The 18021-nt window shown below is 28.6% G+C and overlaps 2 protein-coding genes and 1 non-coding gene across 4 annotated transcripts in view; 1 reads left to right on the plus strand and 2 right to left on the minus strand.

Annotated features, from left to right (window-relative positions):
• Positions 1–13: 13 nt before the first annotated feature.
• On the minus strand, positions 14–91 carry MIR171E (microRNA MIR171e). Its single transcript, NR_127286.1, has one exon. It is a non-coding gene; the product is annotated as a microRNA MIR171e (primary transcript).
• A 1285-nt stretch (positions 92–1376) lies between these two features.
• On the minus strand, positions 1377–5358 carry LOC102591323 (protein TIFY 6B-like). The gene is made up of 6 exons (XM_006365360.2): positions 5092–5358; positions 2540–2792; positions 2349–2439; positions 2060–2255; positions 1903–1960; positions 1377–1781 (listed from the first exon to the last, which is right to left on the minus strand). The coding sequence occupies exons 1-6, from the start codon at positions 5159–5161 to the stop codon at positions 1673–1675; spliced, it is 777 nt and encodes a 258-aa protein (XP_006365422.1). The 5' UTR covers positions 5162–5358; the 3' UTR covers positions 1377–1672.
• A 10573-nt stretch (positions 5359–15931) lies between these two features.
• The window catches only part of LOC102588224 (probable serine/threonine protein kinase IREH1), a 22237-nt gene continuing 20147 nt past the window's right edge, over positions 15932–18021 (plus strand). For both annotated transcript variants that reach the window (XR_368766.2, XM_006365351.2), the window contains exon 1: positions 15932–16846. Coding sequence is in view for 1 of the 2 variants with exons in the window: in XM_006365351.2 (XP_006365413.1) it covers positions 16207–16846 (640 nt within the window). In the remaining variant the exon portion in view is untranslated. The remainder of the gene's footprint in view (positions 16847–18021) is intronic.

Here is an 18021-nt window from a genome sequence, read left to right on the forward strand (position 1 = left end):
TTTCCTTACATGTGATATTGGCACGGCTCAATCAAATAACAAACTCTATAATCTTATGTGGAGATTGTTATCTAATTGAACCACACCAACATCTCAATTAGTTGATCAATCAAAACGTAAAATTACCTCAAAATATTTTAATTCGATAAGTTGGTCTGATTTTAAACATAATGATTTGGTCAAAAGCCAAAATTACTTTGAAGTATATACATGTTTGAACAAAAAGTAGTAGTCATATATAGAAGCAAATTCATAGAATAAGTCCAAAATGGAATATGTATAGTTTTATTTGTTAATCTCAGTGGCATCATGAATTACGATCTAGCTCTACATTGATTGTAGCATTAACAAACGAATCAAAATTATTAGAGATTCTAATAGACCAGGTCGTCTGTATATATGGTCAATTAACTGTTCATATTTTGAAATATTTTTTAAAATAGAAGGGAGATATTTATATTGAGGATTCATTAAAACTAGTTGTTACATTGAGAATCCAACAACTAAAATAATTCTCCAAAATTTAATAACTTTTGCATGAATTTTGTATTTATATTGAGAATCCATTAATTACGTAAAAATTTAACAGTCATATAATTAATATTTTGAATTCGCCTTTGAACAGAGTACAGAGTAATATTCTCGGTATGAGAAAAAAGGGAGATACCATTGACAGAAACGCATTTTTCGGAGTGATCAAAGGGAAAAAACAAGCACAATTAACTCCACAAATATATCGACAAAAAAATTATATTAACATGACTTTTTGTATTTATATATTAGTCTTTGCCGTCCAAGTCAAACTATTTTATTGATGGCAGTTCACATGGAAATATCTTACTACAGTGACATCAACCAAATCAAAAAATAGAATTTAAAATGCCAATAAGAATTTCCACAATCTTAGTTCACAATCCACCAATCGTGATTTTTTAAGATATGTCATACGCTGAATGACTTTTTTTTAAAACAAAACAATGAGTGATCGTTTGAGAAATTTATTCAAACTTATACGAAATAGAAAAGCATTCACCTCTGATGAGTGCTTGATTTGTTAAAAAATATTTGAAAGGGAATATATTATTTTCATCTTAACAAAAAATATGATATATAACTAAGATAGTGTAAACATGTAAATAAAATTCAAGAATATTCTCTTGAACGACAAATAATAACCTATAGAAAGAAAATCCTACATCTTGACTAAAAAAATACTATAGAAAGAAAATGAACTTAATTATTATAGAAGATGATTAATAACCAGATTAATTACAAGTAAATTTCTTGATAACATTAATTGATAACCTGATAAAAATATATAGTTCTTTTAACTTGCTATCACATGTACTTAGAATTGAGTACGTTTCTTACACAAACATGCATGTTCCTATGAAAAAGATAAAGAGCAATATAATTAACATAACTTTGAAAGAGAAAAAAAGAACTTCTCTTAATTACACTAGCAAAAAAAAACTACTACAAATTAAACACCTATATAGTATTTTCGGATGAAATTGGCTCCCTACCTATCACAATTACAAGGACAAAAACATCTATAATAATTAATAATCAATGTCATATCTAGGTAAAATAAAAGAAAATTACAATGTAATATTACTACAATCTTCAACATTAATTATTTTGTGATGCATGGTCTTCAATATTTGAGACACTAATTTGTAGCAGGAAGTGGAGTACTGGAGCCTGAGGAGTTTATTGTAAAGTTCATCATATGTTGTGAACTTTGCTTGCCATTTCCATATGGTGATGCATTCACTACCCTGAAATGTGTTTTTGTCAGATATCACAACGATTAAAATAGTGGTATTAACACTTTTTGATGCTATCACTATAGTTTTAAATATTGTTGACACGTCAGTACATAGAACTTAAAACTCTAACCTTTCCTTGCGTCTCTCCAAAAACCTAGCCAAGGATGCCCTGCGAGCCTGAGGAACAGCTATAGAAAACAAACAAAAAGGCTATCATTATTGTGCCCGAAAAAATCTTTTGCCTCATAAACCACGCCCAAATTAAATGTAGGTACGTACGTACGTACCTGATAAATTATGGCTGGGAGGTTGACGAGATTCGATTTTGGATACTTCTGTTGTGTTAGAAGGTGATTTTAGGACTCTGATTGATCTGGTAATTGTTGTTTCATTCGTATTATTATTATTATGATCATGAGAAGGAAAATTTCGAATTGTTGTACTAATTGGTGCATTTCCAGCAAGTAACATAATAGCTTGAGCCTGAAATTAAAATATCGATCGAAGAATAATTAATTTCTGATTAAAATCAAATACTAACAAATAAAATTGATGATTTGTGTCTATAGGATATACCTTCTCTGGTGAAATATTGTCGTAAACACAGACAGAACCAGCGTAAAACATGGTCAATTGAGCAGGTCCTGGTGAAGTTCTAGGTGCACTCCTACAGTACAAACATTTTTTAATTACGACTATAAAAAATATGTCATTATTGTGTCATATAAAATGAAACATACTTTCTTAAATCGAGTTTATTAACGTACCTCAATTCAGTGGTACCCACAACACCATTGCGTGTGGGAACATGATGTGCACCAATTTGAGTACTATATGGTCGATGAATTGTATCAACAATATCAGTAGTTGTGGTTATGGTCACCAATCCAGCTGATGCAAGAGATTCGAAACCAATCTTAGGCTTATTATTATTATTATTCTCTTGGCCCTTGAAAGATAGGTGGTATTGAGGATGAGCCTTGTTGGAAAATGACCAATGCATTGCCGAACTTGTTGATCCTGTATTTCTAAGATACTTAGAATAATAGTTTTGAAGAATTTGATAAGAAACAACAACGTTTAAACAGTATATACAAAATCAGAAACTTAAAACTAGTAAAAAAAATAGAGGATTTGAAACAGATTAGAAATAATATACAAAATATTTTTCTCAAAGAAAAAAATCGAGTCCATTGAATGCACAGTGTGTCCTTAAGCAAATTATTTCCCTCAAGTATCCGAGGTTAATGGAATATATTCTTCCTAGCTAGATAGGACGATCTTACTCACCGGTGTATTGGTACCTAAAACTACGATGTCAGCGAACCACTCAATGGCAATACATTTAAAATACTAGATTTAGTAGTAGAAGAAGAAGTCTAGAAATTGGTTGTTTTGTTGTTGAAAAATGGGAGGAAATCCATCTATTTACAGACAATAAAGGGTAATGTGAACGGATGCTTATTATGTTTCATCAGAAAGGTCACAACCCTTCCGAAAAATTGCAATTTTTTATAAAAGTCATAACTTTTCAAAAAAGTCACAACTTTTCATAAAAGTCACACTTTTACATAAAAGTCGCATTTTTTCATAAAAGTCACAACTCTTCATAAAAGTTATAACTTTTCATAAAAATCAAAATTCATTCACACCTTTTAAAACCCAAAACTAGCCACTCTACATTAATTTTAACTTATAAGTAACACAATAGAATAAGATATATACTTTATTTTTTAGATTATTAATTTCATATTGTGAAATGAAGATTATGTATATAGGCTATACTTAACTCTTAAGTGACCTGACATTATTATTTTATTTTTTAAAAAGGTACTAATTATTGTAGACACCAATTTCAAATTTTTAACTCTTATCATGAGAATCCATGTACTAATTGCATTAAACACAACCATACATAAGGGTGTAACTGTAACCTAGTGGTAGGTTCAAATCTTAACGAAGTCAAACTATGCAAGTGATTTCTTTTCATTTGTTCAATCTCTAATTGATAGAATTATTCAATAATTGTACTGATGAAAGGTAACATATATCTCACAAAATTAATAACCCGAACGCCACAGAGTTGAACAAAATTCCATCAAACAGGAGTTAAGTAATTAAATCGGGCAACAGCCAACAATACACATTCAGAATAGATAGATGAAGAGCCAACCCATCAAACAATATACTAATGTTATTATATAATCATCTCTATGTCCTTTTCCCTTTTAATCAATATTGATAAATGTTACTCAAATGAATAATAATCCAATGCGCTCTTGATATTTGAAAATAAAGAATTAGGCACAGATAAAAATTTATAGCTAAATAACAAAAATTCTATACAAATCCCATTTAGCTATGGATTAACGATAAATTATAAGAAAATTAATTATTTCAAAACTTTTAAATGACGAATTAGTTGAAAATTAACAATAAAGTTTGTAGCTAATTCTATATTTTCTTATAATATTTGTCAACGTATAGCTGAAGAAGAGGGGGTGAACATGTCTCTGGAATTTAAAATTAGCATGTTAAGTGCATCTGATGGGAGATAATAAATTATAATTAAAGCAAGATCTGGTCAAAAGAGATAATTCGTAATCGCCTATAGTATTAACAGATTAACTTAGTGATATCAATCTTTAAAATGCACTACATATATATATGTATGATATATAACTTAAATCCTATAATAATTTGTGTTACCTAACTATATAGACTAATAAAAAAAAAAAGGTAGCTCATAGGTGCATGTTACTAATGTACTATATCCAACTCAGCCAAAATACAAAAGTAAATCACGTTGAAAGGAATCCAACGTTCTAATAAAACACCAAAACCATAGTATTCGCAAGCACAACAAACATCATAAAAATAAAAACACATTCTTTATTTTCCAGTACAATATTTCTAATATCAATAATCCACAAACCAAGATTTAAACCATATGTTTTGACCTACATGCAAATACCCATTTTTGGGTTTAACTAGTTTCTTGAGAATCCACATGCATGGAGTCAAACAGATTCATATTTGATTTCACGAAAATAAATTAGAAAAAATTGAAGGAGCAGAAATGATGACATTGTTTTTGACTTGATACAGAGCTTTAAGAACTATAAAATATTTTTGAATTTTGTGGTTTAAACTAAAAATATGTAGAATCTTCTATATTCTTATAGTCTTCAACATGTTACATGGAAAGTCAAAGTTTAAAAATTTACCAAAAAAAAGGAAAGATGAATTCTTTTTTAGCAGACTAATTAAAATAAAAAGTAAGGAAAACGAAATTAAAATGGAGGGAGTATCTACATACCAGCTGGATCCGTGGCCGGTTCTTCAAGGATTTCTTGTTTTACAGTCAACCCCATGAAATCTCTCTCCATTCGATCTAATTAATTCACTGCAACTCAAAGTTGAAACGCATAAATGAAAGAAAAATCGAGGGAGGTAGTGAGGCTTTCAACGTGACCCGAGGGATCGGCGTAGTACTATATTATCGGAATAATTAATCGAGAGATTGGTGCTGCGAGGATGAAGCGAAAACTATGAGAGAAATAAGAACTATAGAAGGAATTAAATGAAATTAAAGCTTAAGCTCGCTTCATTTATAAAGATTCGTGGAAAATTTCCCACGTTATTCTTAATTCTAATTTTCAACGTATTATAATTGGTCTTCTTCATGAAGTTTTCATATTTTATAAAAAAATAGAGATTTACACAGCTGTACTTAACATTGATGCATGCACCATGTTTTTCGAAAAAATAATAACAATAGGTACATTAATTTTCTTTTATATTTGATTATTGAAAGTACAATATAATACAGATTTATGATTAATGGTATAGGACAACTTAATTTTATAATATTCTTCAATAGTTTAAAACAATTTGTAATAGTCAACTTATATATGTTAAAGTATGCGGTGCAAAAATTATTTACACAATCAGATCATTTAATACTATTATTATGTTTTACCTGGTAAACTAGGTATGTCTTCAACAAATAATTTGCAAAAAGTATACTAGAAGAAGCTTCAATAAGCAAATTGAGAAAATTTGGAATTGTAATATAATGGTTATTAATTACTACTAATTTACCTTGCACGACACATATAACACTAAAAATTACTCCATTTGTTTATTATTAATCTTATAGACGAGATCAACAGATTTAATAATATACTGATTTGACTTTTAATAGGCGGAGCGGGTTAATAGGTTCGGACGAACCCACTAGCTTTTTCGTAGACCCTATATTTATATTAGAAAATTAAATAAATATATGTATATTAATATTTGAACCCCTAAACAAAATTAATTTAGAACCTCCAGACTCCTAAAGTCCTTAAGATCGATGATGAGTAAAGTTAACTGAAGAAAGAGATATAGTTAGTTTCAATCTAGTTCTTATCAATTTCATTTGAGTATATTAATAAAATGGACGTTAGACCTAATTCAATGAAAACGAGAAAATGGAAGATGAGACTTCTACGCACACCATTGATTACCACAAAACATGTGATGCAAACTAGTCTTTAGACATGAGTATTAAATACACTACAATATTGTTGAATTAGCATCAATCTAAAAACCCACATATCCATAAAGTTACATGTAAATTCATATCCCTTGTCATGTATACATGTGGGAACTAGGCTGCTAAAAAATGCCTCCATTGAATTGATTGCAAAAGGGGCCACTATTTTTTTCCCACATAATTTCAATTATTTGCTAGTGTTGGTTGTGTCGTCCATATATCACATAGTTTCGTTATATTTTTTGGTGGTATATACATATAACCAGTACTTCCATAAAAAACTTTATTTACTTTGTTTTCTTGGGAATTGGCCGTTAACTAAAAGACGCCATCAAACTGTAGTATCAATAATTTACAATTGAGTAGTAAGTCCCCCCTTTCTAATTGTTGGAAAAATAATGTATATTAACATGTGAACCCCAAACAAAATTGATTTAGAACCCTCAAACTTCTAACCTTGGCTCCGCCTCTGTCTTTTATGCACCTCTTAGATTAGTGATAGTTAAAATAATAATCAAACAATTAGTTTGATGGATATTCAAGAAGAAGTTTGATAATTCAAAAAATAATTATTATATTTTTAATTTAAAAATAACATTATTTATATTTCTATTTTATTTTAGTGAGATAAATTATAATCGCATAATTATTACTACTACTTATTTGGAAAAAATAAATTATACGAATATATTTTTTATATTCCATAATCAATTAAATAATCACGTAAATGTTGAAATTAAAGGAGTATGAAAACAGGTCATTTAAGCACGTGCTCCACGATAACACGAGATTAGTGGCACGTAAGTATCCATTAAACTTGTCCACGTGTGGCCATATCATTCGACTTCACTTCTTCTATGCCAACGACTCGTCTCAGTGAGTCAGTGCTTCCCGATCGGGTGATTTACGAGAATGATTCCGTGTCTATGCAATGATCTTGAATTTTCGATCTCGCTTAATTATTTAAAAAAAATAAATAGTTTTTGCTTCTACAACTCAGCTATTCTATTTGACAAAATTGTGGTATAAATTGATTTTGTATATGACTTGAAAGTTCGGAATATTTTAAAAAGTTCGAGGTAATAAACCTACTCAATTGACTACTATCATTATAAGACGAATAAAACTTGATTAGTTCTATCTCTATCGTATTACCTTAGTTACAAGTTATGATGTATTGGTAAAAATTGTTAGTATTAATCATTATTTTTTCTTCTACTTTGTAAAGAATCATTCTTAATCCCAAAAAATAAAAATAAAAATATATATTACATTTTTTAAATTGAAATAACGAGTTGCTAAATTAATATTGACTTTGATCATAATTAATTTTAAAATAAGTAACTAAACCAACATATTATTGAAATTTTCCAATGGACTCAAACTGAGTTAATATCTTAAAAGGTCACTGAACTATAAGAAATTATTTAGAAAAGTTATTGAACTATGTTTTGTATCAATAAAATCACTTAACTTTAGATTTTTATCTTCAAAAATCACTCAATTATATTTACCATTAAAATAAATTTGATATAACAAAATAAACTATATTTCCAACTGATGAAGCTTCAACTGCACATAAATTTTAGTTATTATGCCCATAAGTTAGTTTTATCATATTAAATTTATGCGCATAGTAACTAAAATTATTATGCGCATAAGTTAGTTATATATCACTCAAACTCTGATATCATAGATAAAAACTAACTTATGCACATAATAACTAATAAAACTTATATTACGCTTGATTTCTTGATAAGCAACAGAAAATTTGCCGACAATTTTTTAAAAGTTAAGATCATTTTAGAAAAAAATTGTTAAACAAAAATAAAAAATAACGTCATCATTTATGATATTCTATTTGTGCAATTTTCTCCGTTGGCTCCTACTTATGGAATTATTGTCCTTCTTTACCCCTTATAAATATAAAATATAATAAAATAACTAGTGACGATAATTTGTGCTATATACGAATCTAATAATATTAATATTTATAATAATTAATTATACTTTTTATGATATGTGAATAATATTTATAATTGACTGTACTATATATTAATTTAAAAATAAATTAGAAAACAAACTATAAGTTGATTTTCAAATTTAAATCATACTTTCAAATTTTCACGAAGAAACATTGATTTTTAAACTTTTTTTCTCTTCTCTATCAATAAAAAGAACACGCAATTGTTGTATCCAAATTTTCTTTGTTCTTTGGATAAACAACCCGTTCTACTTTACATATTAATTATTTATTTCAAATTATTTTTCAAAGTCTAAAATTATATATATATATATATTAATCAATATAAATATTACGATAAAATCGAGGAGTTTACTTTTGCCCCTTTTCTTTCTTCTTTTAAATACAAAACGATTGGAATAGCAAGATTCACGATTTTAAATGTACAATTAAAAATTAAATTTTAGATTATAAATAGATGGCTAATGAGAATCTTTATCCTACTCCATCTTCTTTAATAAGTGGTGTGGAAGGTCAAACTAATTAAATTTTAGATTATAATATTTATAGATGTAAGATGGTACATTGTATATATAACTAACGAAGTAATAGTTTTTAATAAACTAATAAGGCGTGTCAAAATTTGGATCACTTGATTTAAATAATCATCTATTTTAATTTGAAATATAATAATTTCTTGCTTTAAATTTTCCCAATAGGAGTTGTTTTATAACAAGTAGCATGCTACGCACTAATAAATACCCATTATTTAAAATTTATTTAGTTACATGTAATAAATACCGAGATAATTCTCTTAGGAGCGTCATTGACCCTGCAATATGCAATTCGAATTTAATTACAACTTCATTATGGGCTACGGACACCAAGTGGGGAATCAAAAAATAAAGAATTATATCATCAAGATTTCAAAATAAATAATTGTATTTTAATTAAATTATTTTCTAATTAATATTTTCTTATTTGGGAGTATGTAAAAAGTGAAATGGCAAGTAAAGTGGACAAAAAGGGAGTAGCAAGATTCACGATTTAATGTACAATTTAAAATTAGATAATATTTATAGATCTAATTAAGTAGTTCTTAATATACTAATAGGGCATGTCAAAATCTGGTTCACTTAATTATTATAATTATATAATCATCTATTAATTTGACAAATAATTTCTTACTTTAAAAATTGCAAGGAGGAATTATTTACTACAAATAGCATGTTACGCACTAAAAAATGCCTATTATTTTAAGATTTGATTTACATATATATGTATTTGGTATTCATGAGAAAATAATAATTGAGGCAAAGTTTTCATTGAACTATTCACTAGATAGTAGATAGACTTTTTTAATCCTCCACTCTACCAATTCTCATTTAAATAATTCACATTTCTTGAATATTTTAAATTCAACTCAATCCGCCCATTTGACACCTCTAAGAGTTAGATCATGCACTCTATATATAAGTATATAAGAGTTTTCCTCTTTCACGACAAATAAATTTTATTTACCTTCATTGATCATTTGTTTTCAATTTACACCACACCTTATTCTAAAACCCAACATGGATGAATGAATAATGTACATGAAAATAGAAATAAATAAATTCGACCGTGCAAGTTAGAGAGGATTAATTTATTATTCTTATTATTTAAATAAAGTAAAGAACACCAGCCGTGCCCAAAGTAGTATATTCTAGGAAGGACCATTCCAAAAGAAGCAAATATTATTTTTTAAACTAACGTATAAAATAATGAATCCACATGACTACATGAGCACTAACCACCAAAAATATTTTTAAAATATCTCATACACGCCACCCATGACTATCCTTTAATATTCGTGTTTTATTTTATTAATTAAGAAAAGTGCATTATATTAAAGATAATAATAATAATAATAATATTACATGATTCCCATTCTTAAAAGTTGTTGTTAGGTGATCATGTCTAATCACCACATAAAAAAAAAGACGACATTTTCATGATTATTACAAAAATTACTCAAAAATTATTTTTAAAATGATTGCGAAGATGAGGAGAACGAACAATTTTAATAATTTAAGTATGTAAAAATTGAAACATTTTTTTATATCTAATTATCTCCAAAATTTTCAACCTTCTTTTTGTTAATTAATGTTGGCATCAATTCAACAATAAAATAGCATATTTGAATTAGATGTTTACATAATAAAAGTTTATTCTACGTATATATGTGCCTAAACTTTTCCATATTCATTTTGTTAATTTTAGCATCAACAATATTTGAATTATATGTTGGCAAAAGTGTGTGCTTCTTACAGAGATCTCAATATATGATCAATATAGAAATGAGCTAATTGGAGAATAATTAATTCCACAAGAATGAATTCTTTTTGGTGCAAATAATTATAATATTATATATTATAGCAAAAACGGTGGGGCGAATAGTAACGTGGAAGCACCAAGGAATCAATAGTACTATATATATAATTAAGAATTTATATATATTTGACAAATGAATATAATTAATTATCTTTGATCGACATCAAATATGTAACTCACTCTTAGTATAATGTGGATATATAAGAACGACAATTTGAGTTATAATAGTTGAGTGGAAGTCATTTTAGTTTTATTTTTGTAAAAAGAGATATGTTCAAGTACGTCAAGTTATTATCACTGGTCACAACGATAAGAAAATAAAGCCACGAACTTTAATTTAAATATTATGATTAGGTGCAGACCCAATATTGTAATGAACATGATGGCCACATGTGGAGTATTATTGTTCTTGTAAATTTATTTTCCTATTAATATTTTCAGTGACAAGACAATAAAATCATGTTGGTGATTGAAAATCAAGATGTCGTTATTTTTTTGTAAATTTTACAAGTAATTACTATTTTTAATTTATGGAATTGTAATATAATTACGATTATGGAATTTGAGATCCCACAGGTAAAATTCCATGACATTATCATAAAATTTCAAACTTCCTGATAATAATAGTATTTTTTTATTGCATGGCTGAAAAGTGGCTACACTGGTACTACTGCGCCGTTTATAGCCAATATGTATCAATTTTGAACTAGAATGCCCTCATAGCTGATCCATTAACACATTTTAGATTTCATCACTATTCACTACGTACCCAAAAAAAAAAGTTGGTTCATATTTGCATTGGTATATATTGTGATTTGTGCATAACTTGAAAATTCAGCTGAAGTCTTCAAATTCTGAGTTTGTCGATTCTACATAACTTAGAAACTAAGCTACTTTAACATAACTTTTATTTTTTAGCTAAGAAATTAAAGACGACGTTTTATTTATTTACAAGAAATTAGAAAGTAAAGAACTAGTCCTAGCTGGAGACATTCTAGCCATAGTGATTTCGAACGGTCCTTATTGAAAGCAAAAATACATAGCGGTAATGTAATGGTGTTCAAGATTGACGTTTTATGTCTAATTTATGTGTTGTTGCGACGAGATCGACTCAGAAGGCAACCCTCTTGCTTTCGTTGGCAAGGAATCTCAAACTCTAGACCTCCAATATAAAAGTCTCAAGCCAAATCCCTGGGCTATCCCGAAGGGTTCATTTTTCCTCTCTATTACACTTTCTTTCATTGTTGGTCTCCAAACAAAGGATTATAATTCTCTTTAACTTTTGGTTGACCTTCTAGTAATTTCAGACTTTTTGGTCTACTTCACACCTTTCAACTTCATTTTATAGTTTTTAATAACATTTGGGCCATGTTTACTAGCATCATGGGCTAGCCCAGGCCAATATAACTATGGAATGAAGAAATAAAGGGATGATTTATCCCAACGATTTTGTAGGCGAATAATCTTGAACTTTTGAATCAGTTTGTCTGAAAATCTTTCATGGTCCACTCCATACATTTTGTTTTTTTGACCTTAAAGATTTTTCCCATGTGTCAATTGGTAAGCATAGATAAAAAATTTAAGACCACTCATTTCTGGTCCAATTATTATTCCCCCATAAAGAAGTGGCTATATTTGATTAGTTTTGTAATTAAGGCTTATTTTCAAGTAGTAGCCATAAAGTGGTTATTTGGGAATATCTTCCTATAGTGTGTAATCCCTGTTGGACCAAATTTTTTCCTTTCTTGACTTGGCTTGTGGATCAGTCATCAGATTTATTTATTTATTTACTTCAATTCAAAAAGTTGTTTAGGATTTAGGATTATATATTACTCAAAATATAATAAGTGTTTATAAAACAAAACATTCTAAAAGTAGATATATGTGACAATCATTCAGAAATCCAAACATATATTGTGTATATGCTTATAATCTTCATCAGTAGAAATATCATGTACGATATATTTGAGTTCAATTCTCACTAGTATAAACCCTTCCTATCTCGATGTTACGTGCGTCTAATAGAGATTAAAAGAATAAATCTAAATTGAAAAAACAAGTATCATATTGAGTTACTTATATTTAGGAAGGCATTGATTTTAGATTTTAAAGATTTAAAAGTTACTCCCTCCGTTCCTTTTATATGTCACCTTTTTACTTTGCACTTGCATTAATAATAAAATAATGTAACTTTACCCTTCTACCCTTATTTAATTTTCTTGGAATTCAAATTTTCAATCAATGAATATGAATTAATTTATTTTGATTAATTAATTTAACCAATGAACATGAATATTTTCATCTACCTATATATCTTCTTTTTTTTAAAAAAAAGGAGGACTTAATAGTGACCATCTAAAAGTAAAATATACTACTTGATAAATTAACGTAGACGGATCAAAAGTTTGAAGTTTATAAATTCAGACTCTTTTGAAGTTTTTGGTGTCTAAAATTTATAATTTATGTATATTAAATGAATTTTTAAAAATAAATACAGAATTTGAATAAAAAATTATTAAATTATGTTGTATTGTATCGAAAATGGTTCATTCTCCTATATAATTATAATAATATAGTTTAATTAATTACTATGTTTATTTATACTAATTTATAAATAATCTATTTTTTTACAAAAAGGGATATTAAAATCAAACTCATTAAATAAATAAAAATGTTTTTTTTCCTCTCTCTCCTCCTATCTCTCTCCAACTCTTTTTTGGGTCCTCACTACTTCTATAGCTCGCTAATAACTCACAAGGGTAAAAAGGGAACACTATGGTAATTTATGCATTGATTTTATGAAATGACAAATATTATAGATCAACTATTTATAGAAAGAGATGACATATAAAAAAGAACGGAAGGAATACATATGATAACATTCAATTAGCTGTATCTGATTCATTAAATATTGCAACTAATTCTCTCTTAGTATTAATTGTTCTCCTAATACCCAAACCTCATCATTCCTTAACATTTGTGTTACTATTGGCGGTTGGTGTATTTATTACCCTCTCAGTCCCTAGTTACTTGTCTACTTTTGAATTGACACATATATTACGAAAACAACAATTGACATAGTGACTTTACCATTTTACTCATATTAATTATAAAGTGGAGAATTAAAAAACTTAAGATTTTCAATAAGTTCAACCTTTTTCAAAATAATTAATTGATGGTATAATAGGTAAAAAAAAATTGTCCTTTCTTGATTTGTCAAAATGGATAAGTAATTAGGGACAACTAAAAAAGAAATATGGACAAGTAATTAGGAACAGAGGGAGTAGTACATTAATTTTACATGTTTTATGCATGTTTTTCTTAAAGCCCTTCTCCTAATTCACTTTGATGTTATGTATTTATTTTGAGACTTGACTAATTTATTTTTATGTCGGAAAAAAATTATTTGAAAGTAAAATACTTATTTCTAAAGGTTGTTTCATTCACGTTCAAAAATAAAATCTTTAATTAACGATGAAGAAATACTAATCATCCATTAATGTCATTTGTTAAATTACATTTTAACTCGAATTTAATTTTCAAAACTACTTCACCTAATTGTGAGGTTTTGAACCTAACTACACAAACATATGTCAAAGTTATTGCAAAACTGTTGGGGAATTTAATCAAAACGTATAGAAGGTGAAGTCATTAAAGAAAAAAACAACCAGTTTTAGAATTCTTTTACGTGGGGCATACAAATACTATATATTTAAAATTTGTCTAATTTTTTATTTTTGTCAAACTTTTTTGGGAAAATTGTAAGAAATAACAAATTATTAATTCAAATTAAATGTTATAACCATAGTTTATTTTAATTGTAATTCGCAACAAATATTCCCTTTTTTTGCCATCTAATTTGGTATACAATTAGTCATTTTCGATATACAATTAGTCATTTTATACATTTCGATATAAAATGCGTTTGTGTTTGTATAAAATGAGAGAAAAATGTATATACAAATACATATATTTTTGTCTTATACACTTATAATTATACAAATACAGATCTTATTATACAAATTACAATGTATAAATGAATTTATACAAAATTGAACAATTTGTATAAAATTGGATGTTTGTAGCGAATAATACAAATCAAAAGCTCCATAGCAAACATAAAATTTGCTATGAAACATAATTATGTAAACTATAGTTATAACATACAAATATAATTTTTATATTTGTTATACGTTAAAGTTTCTCTAACTTTTTTTGGTCTCATTTCATATGATTTCATTACTATTAACATATTTTTCTTTACTACAAATGACAAGCATATTGCAAATGTTAGTACTCCTTTAGTTATTAGTTATTTTTTACTAGTTGATTTTGGATTATACACGTCTCTCAAAAAATAATAATTAATATGAATACATTCTTATAATATCCATATTAATTACAAAAAAATGAATAAAGTACGTCTCAGTTTACATTAGTAATTAAATTGTACATTAACTTTCATAATTTGCATCTCCGTAAAATTTTAAATATCCCTTGTTCACTTAGTTTTTGTATCGAATTAAATTATATTATATAATTTAAATTTTAAAAATACTTTAACTCAATAAACCTATTTGCTGATTCTTTTTTTGTTATAATAATAAGAAAATTAATAGCCTATTGTCAAGTTTTTAAAATTAACTTATTTTAAAAAAGTATTTCTTAAAAGTAAATAATATGTGTTTAAGCAATAAGTTTTTAATACACTTTGTTATTAGGAAAAAAATACTTACTTTTTTAGCTTCTCAAAAATAACTTTTGCTATTCTCCATAAATACCTATTTTCTCCTAAAAATTTGACTAATATCTCACTTTTAAAATAAATAAATAAGTACTTCCTTTTTAAAAATAAACTTGACGGCTCTCTCTTATTTTCTCCATATTTTATTAATGAGGAAATTGGTTTTACTTTCCCATTCACTTTTACTTATCACTTATTTTTAAAATAAATTTTTATTTTTATTTAGCACTTTTGACATATTAAGAAAAAATAATACTTATTTTCCAAATCATTTTGCAAGACCTAATATTAAATATCATTTACAAAGATAGTGTAGTAAAATACCTATATAGTGAGTAGTTGTTTTCTTAACGAATGTGTCAAGTCAAACAGTGACAAATAAAAATGAACGAAGAAGTATTAATTTCTTAAGAAAAAAAAATGGACATGCTTTTTCATCTTTTCATTTTTATTTTCATTTATTTGCCTTTTTGGTGTAATTTGAGATTTAAAAACCTCACAATTTCGAAATCCCCCCCTTATAAATAGAGAATTCCAAGACAGTCAAGTCTTTTCCTGATTGTTTCATTTTAGCCCCCAATACTTTCTCTCTTTGTCTCTCGACGCAGTCACCGTCACCGTCACCATTTCCGATTCTACAGAGCAACAGTGGACTACAGAGTCTTCTTCAGTCCAAACCAAACTCTGCAATCAGTCAATCTCCATTAATGCTCTAGTCAAACCTCACAGCCCGAAGGGGCTGTAATTCGAAGAAGAAATTAAGAGTCATTTAATTTAACCCTAGGAATCAATATCAGCTAAGTTTCCGAAGATGGTATTCAAAGGTAGATTTTTCTCATCGAAGAAATCCGACCCATCAAGCCCAGATGGATCCTCCAACAGTCCACGATCTATTGGGTCCAATTCCCCGATCCGATCCGACAAGAAGAAAGCAAAGTCAGGTTCTACTTCCAAAGACAACTCTCCGATCACTCCATCTTCAATTTCAACTTTCAAAGATAAGAATAAAGATGATAAAGGTAAAGAAAGTCCGAGTCCCAATTCGGCTAAGAATCCGGTGAGAACCCGTGAACCGGAACTGAGGCCGACCTCTGTATCAGTGTCTCCGATAGTAGCATCATCATTGGGGTTAAATAAGATAAAGACTCGATCTGGGCCCTTGCCACAAGAGAGCTTTTTTGGGTATGCCAGCAGAGATAAGGTGAATTCATTAGGTGCTAGCAATTTATCAAAGAATGTAGCAGGCGGACGGGGCGGTGGTGAAGGGCTGTCGAGTTCTGTTTTGAGGAAGAAGGATGAGAAGAGGTCACTGGTGGTGGGTTCCGCGGAAAATGTAGATAACCGGAGCAATTCAGATAGTATGTCCTCCGAGAGCGGTCGTTCGAGGGATCAAAGCCCACGTGTACCTGGACCATCAAGGCTGCAGAATGGTGAATCATCTTCTGAAGCAGGTAAAGTAGCTGTCTTACTATTACAAAAAGGATTTACAGTATTGGATGTAGTCATTTGGCAACTGGCTTGAGCTATATCTACAGTTGATCTTCTAAAATGTATGTATATCTGATTATGCTCGTAAAGATTGGTGAGTGCTGTGGTACTTCAAGACACCCACTGGCTTAAAATGTGAATACTAATAAGTTGTGTTTGAAAGGGTCACTTTTTATCACTCAGGGGAAGTAAATAGTACTCAAATGCTGATCCAACTGAAAAATTCAATACAAGAGTCTTAGTTCCAAATCAGTTGAACTTTCTTGGCATTAGATGATCTAACGCCTGAAACACTAGAGAGATGTCCTTAAACTATGTTTGGACTGTGTGATTTACTAGGTTACTCTTTGACTCACATTAGGAAACTGAACCATGCAGTGGTGCGACATGGTTTCTCATGGAGATCTTGATTGTTAGAATATCAATCTTTTAATCAAATCGACTTATAGTGTATAGTTCTATTTTGATTATTTTTTCATTCTAAAATAAAATAAATCAAATCAAACAATACGCTGTTAGACAATGAGGTAGAAGCTAAGGCTTAATGAAATTCTCAGAGGGTTTTACTTTCGAATAAATATCTAGTTATGCAGTGCGTTGTGCTTCTATTTTCCAAATGACTAAATGTTTAATTGGAGTCAAAAGATGAAAAATGGGACCCTTTTTTTGTGGGGTAACTTGGTTTTGGTTTAGAATTCCATGCTATTCTTGGTGATAGTTTTGTTGAAGTGCTTTCTGTGAATCTATTGATCTGTCAGGTAATAGTGACAGTTGGAGTGCCAATAATATTTCTTTTTAGTGAGTTTTCTTCAGGAATGGGGAGAAGATGGAGGCTGCAGTGCCTCTCACCTTGTAAAGTTTTCTTAGTGCCATTGAGATTGAAGGAAAATTATTGAGGAATAGGACTTGGTTGATAATTAAGTCTGACCTACAACCCAACTTTTGAGGGTTGTTAATACAAAGCATTGATACGTTTGGTTTCTGCCTTGTCACTTGCTTCCCAAGTATATTTCACGGAATAGGAAACATGGAATGAAATAGCTGTATTTCTTGTTTAGAGATTCTACTAGAAAACATAATTGGTTTCTTAGTTGGGCCCATTTTTCTTTCGGGATAAAAAGGGGTTTGGGGGGTGGGG

The sequence above is a fragment of the Solanum tuberosum genome, unplaced genomic scaffold (assembly GCF_000226075.1).
Source record: "Solanum tuberosum cultivar DM 1-3 516 R44 unplaced genomic scaffold, SolTub_3.0 scf00550, whole genome shotgun sequence".
NCBI lineage: Eukaryota > Viridiplantae > Streptophyta > Magnoliopsida > Solanales > Solanaceae > Solanum > Solanum tuberosum.

Coding starts and splice junctions, on each gene's coding strand:
- LOC102591323 (XM_006365360.2), bottom strand. CDS start 5,161: ATGGAGAGAGATTTCATGGGGTTGACTGTAAAACAAGAAATCCTTGAA. Junction 2,440..2,539: donor GTGGGTACCACTGAATTGAG/GTACGTTAATAA, acceptor TTTGTACTGTAG/GAGTGCACCTAGAACTTCAC. Junction 1,782..1,902: donor TTGGAGAGACGCAAGGAAAG/GTTAGAGTTTTA, acceptor AACACATTTCAG/GGTAGTGAATGCATCACCAT.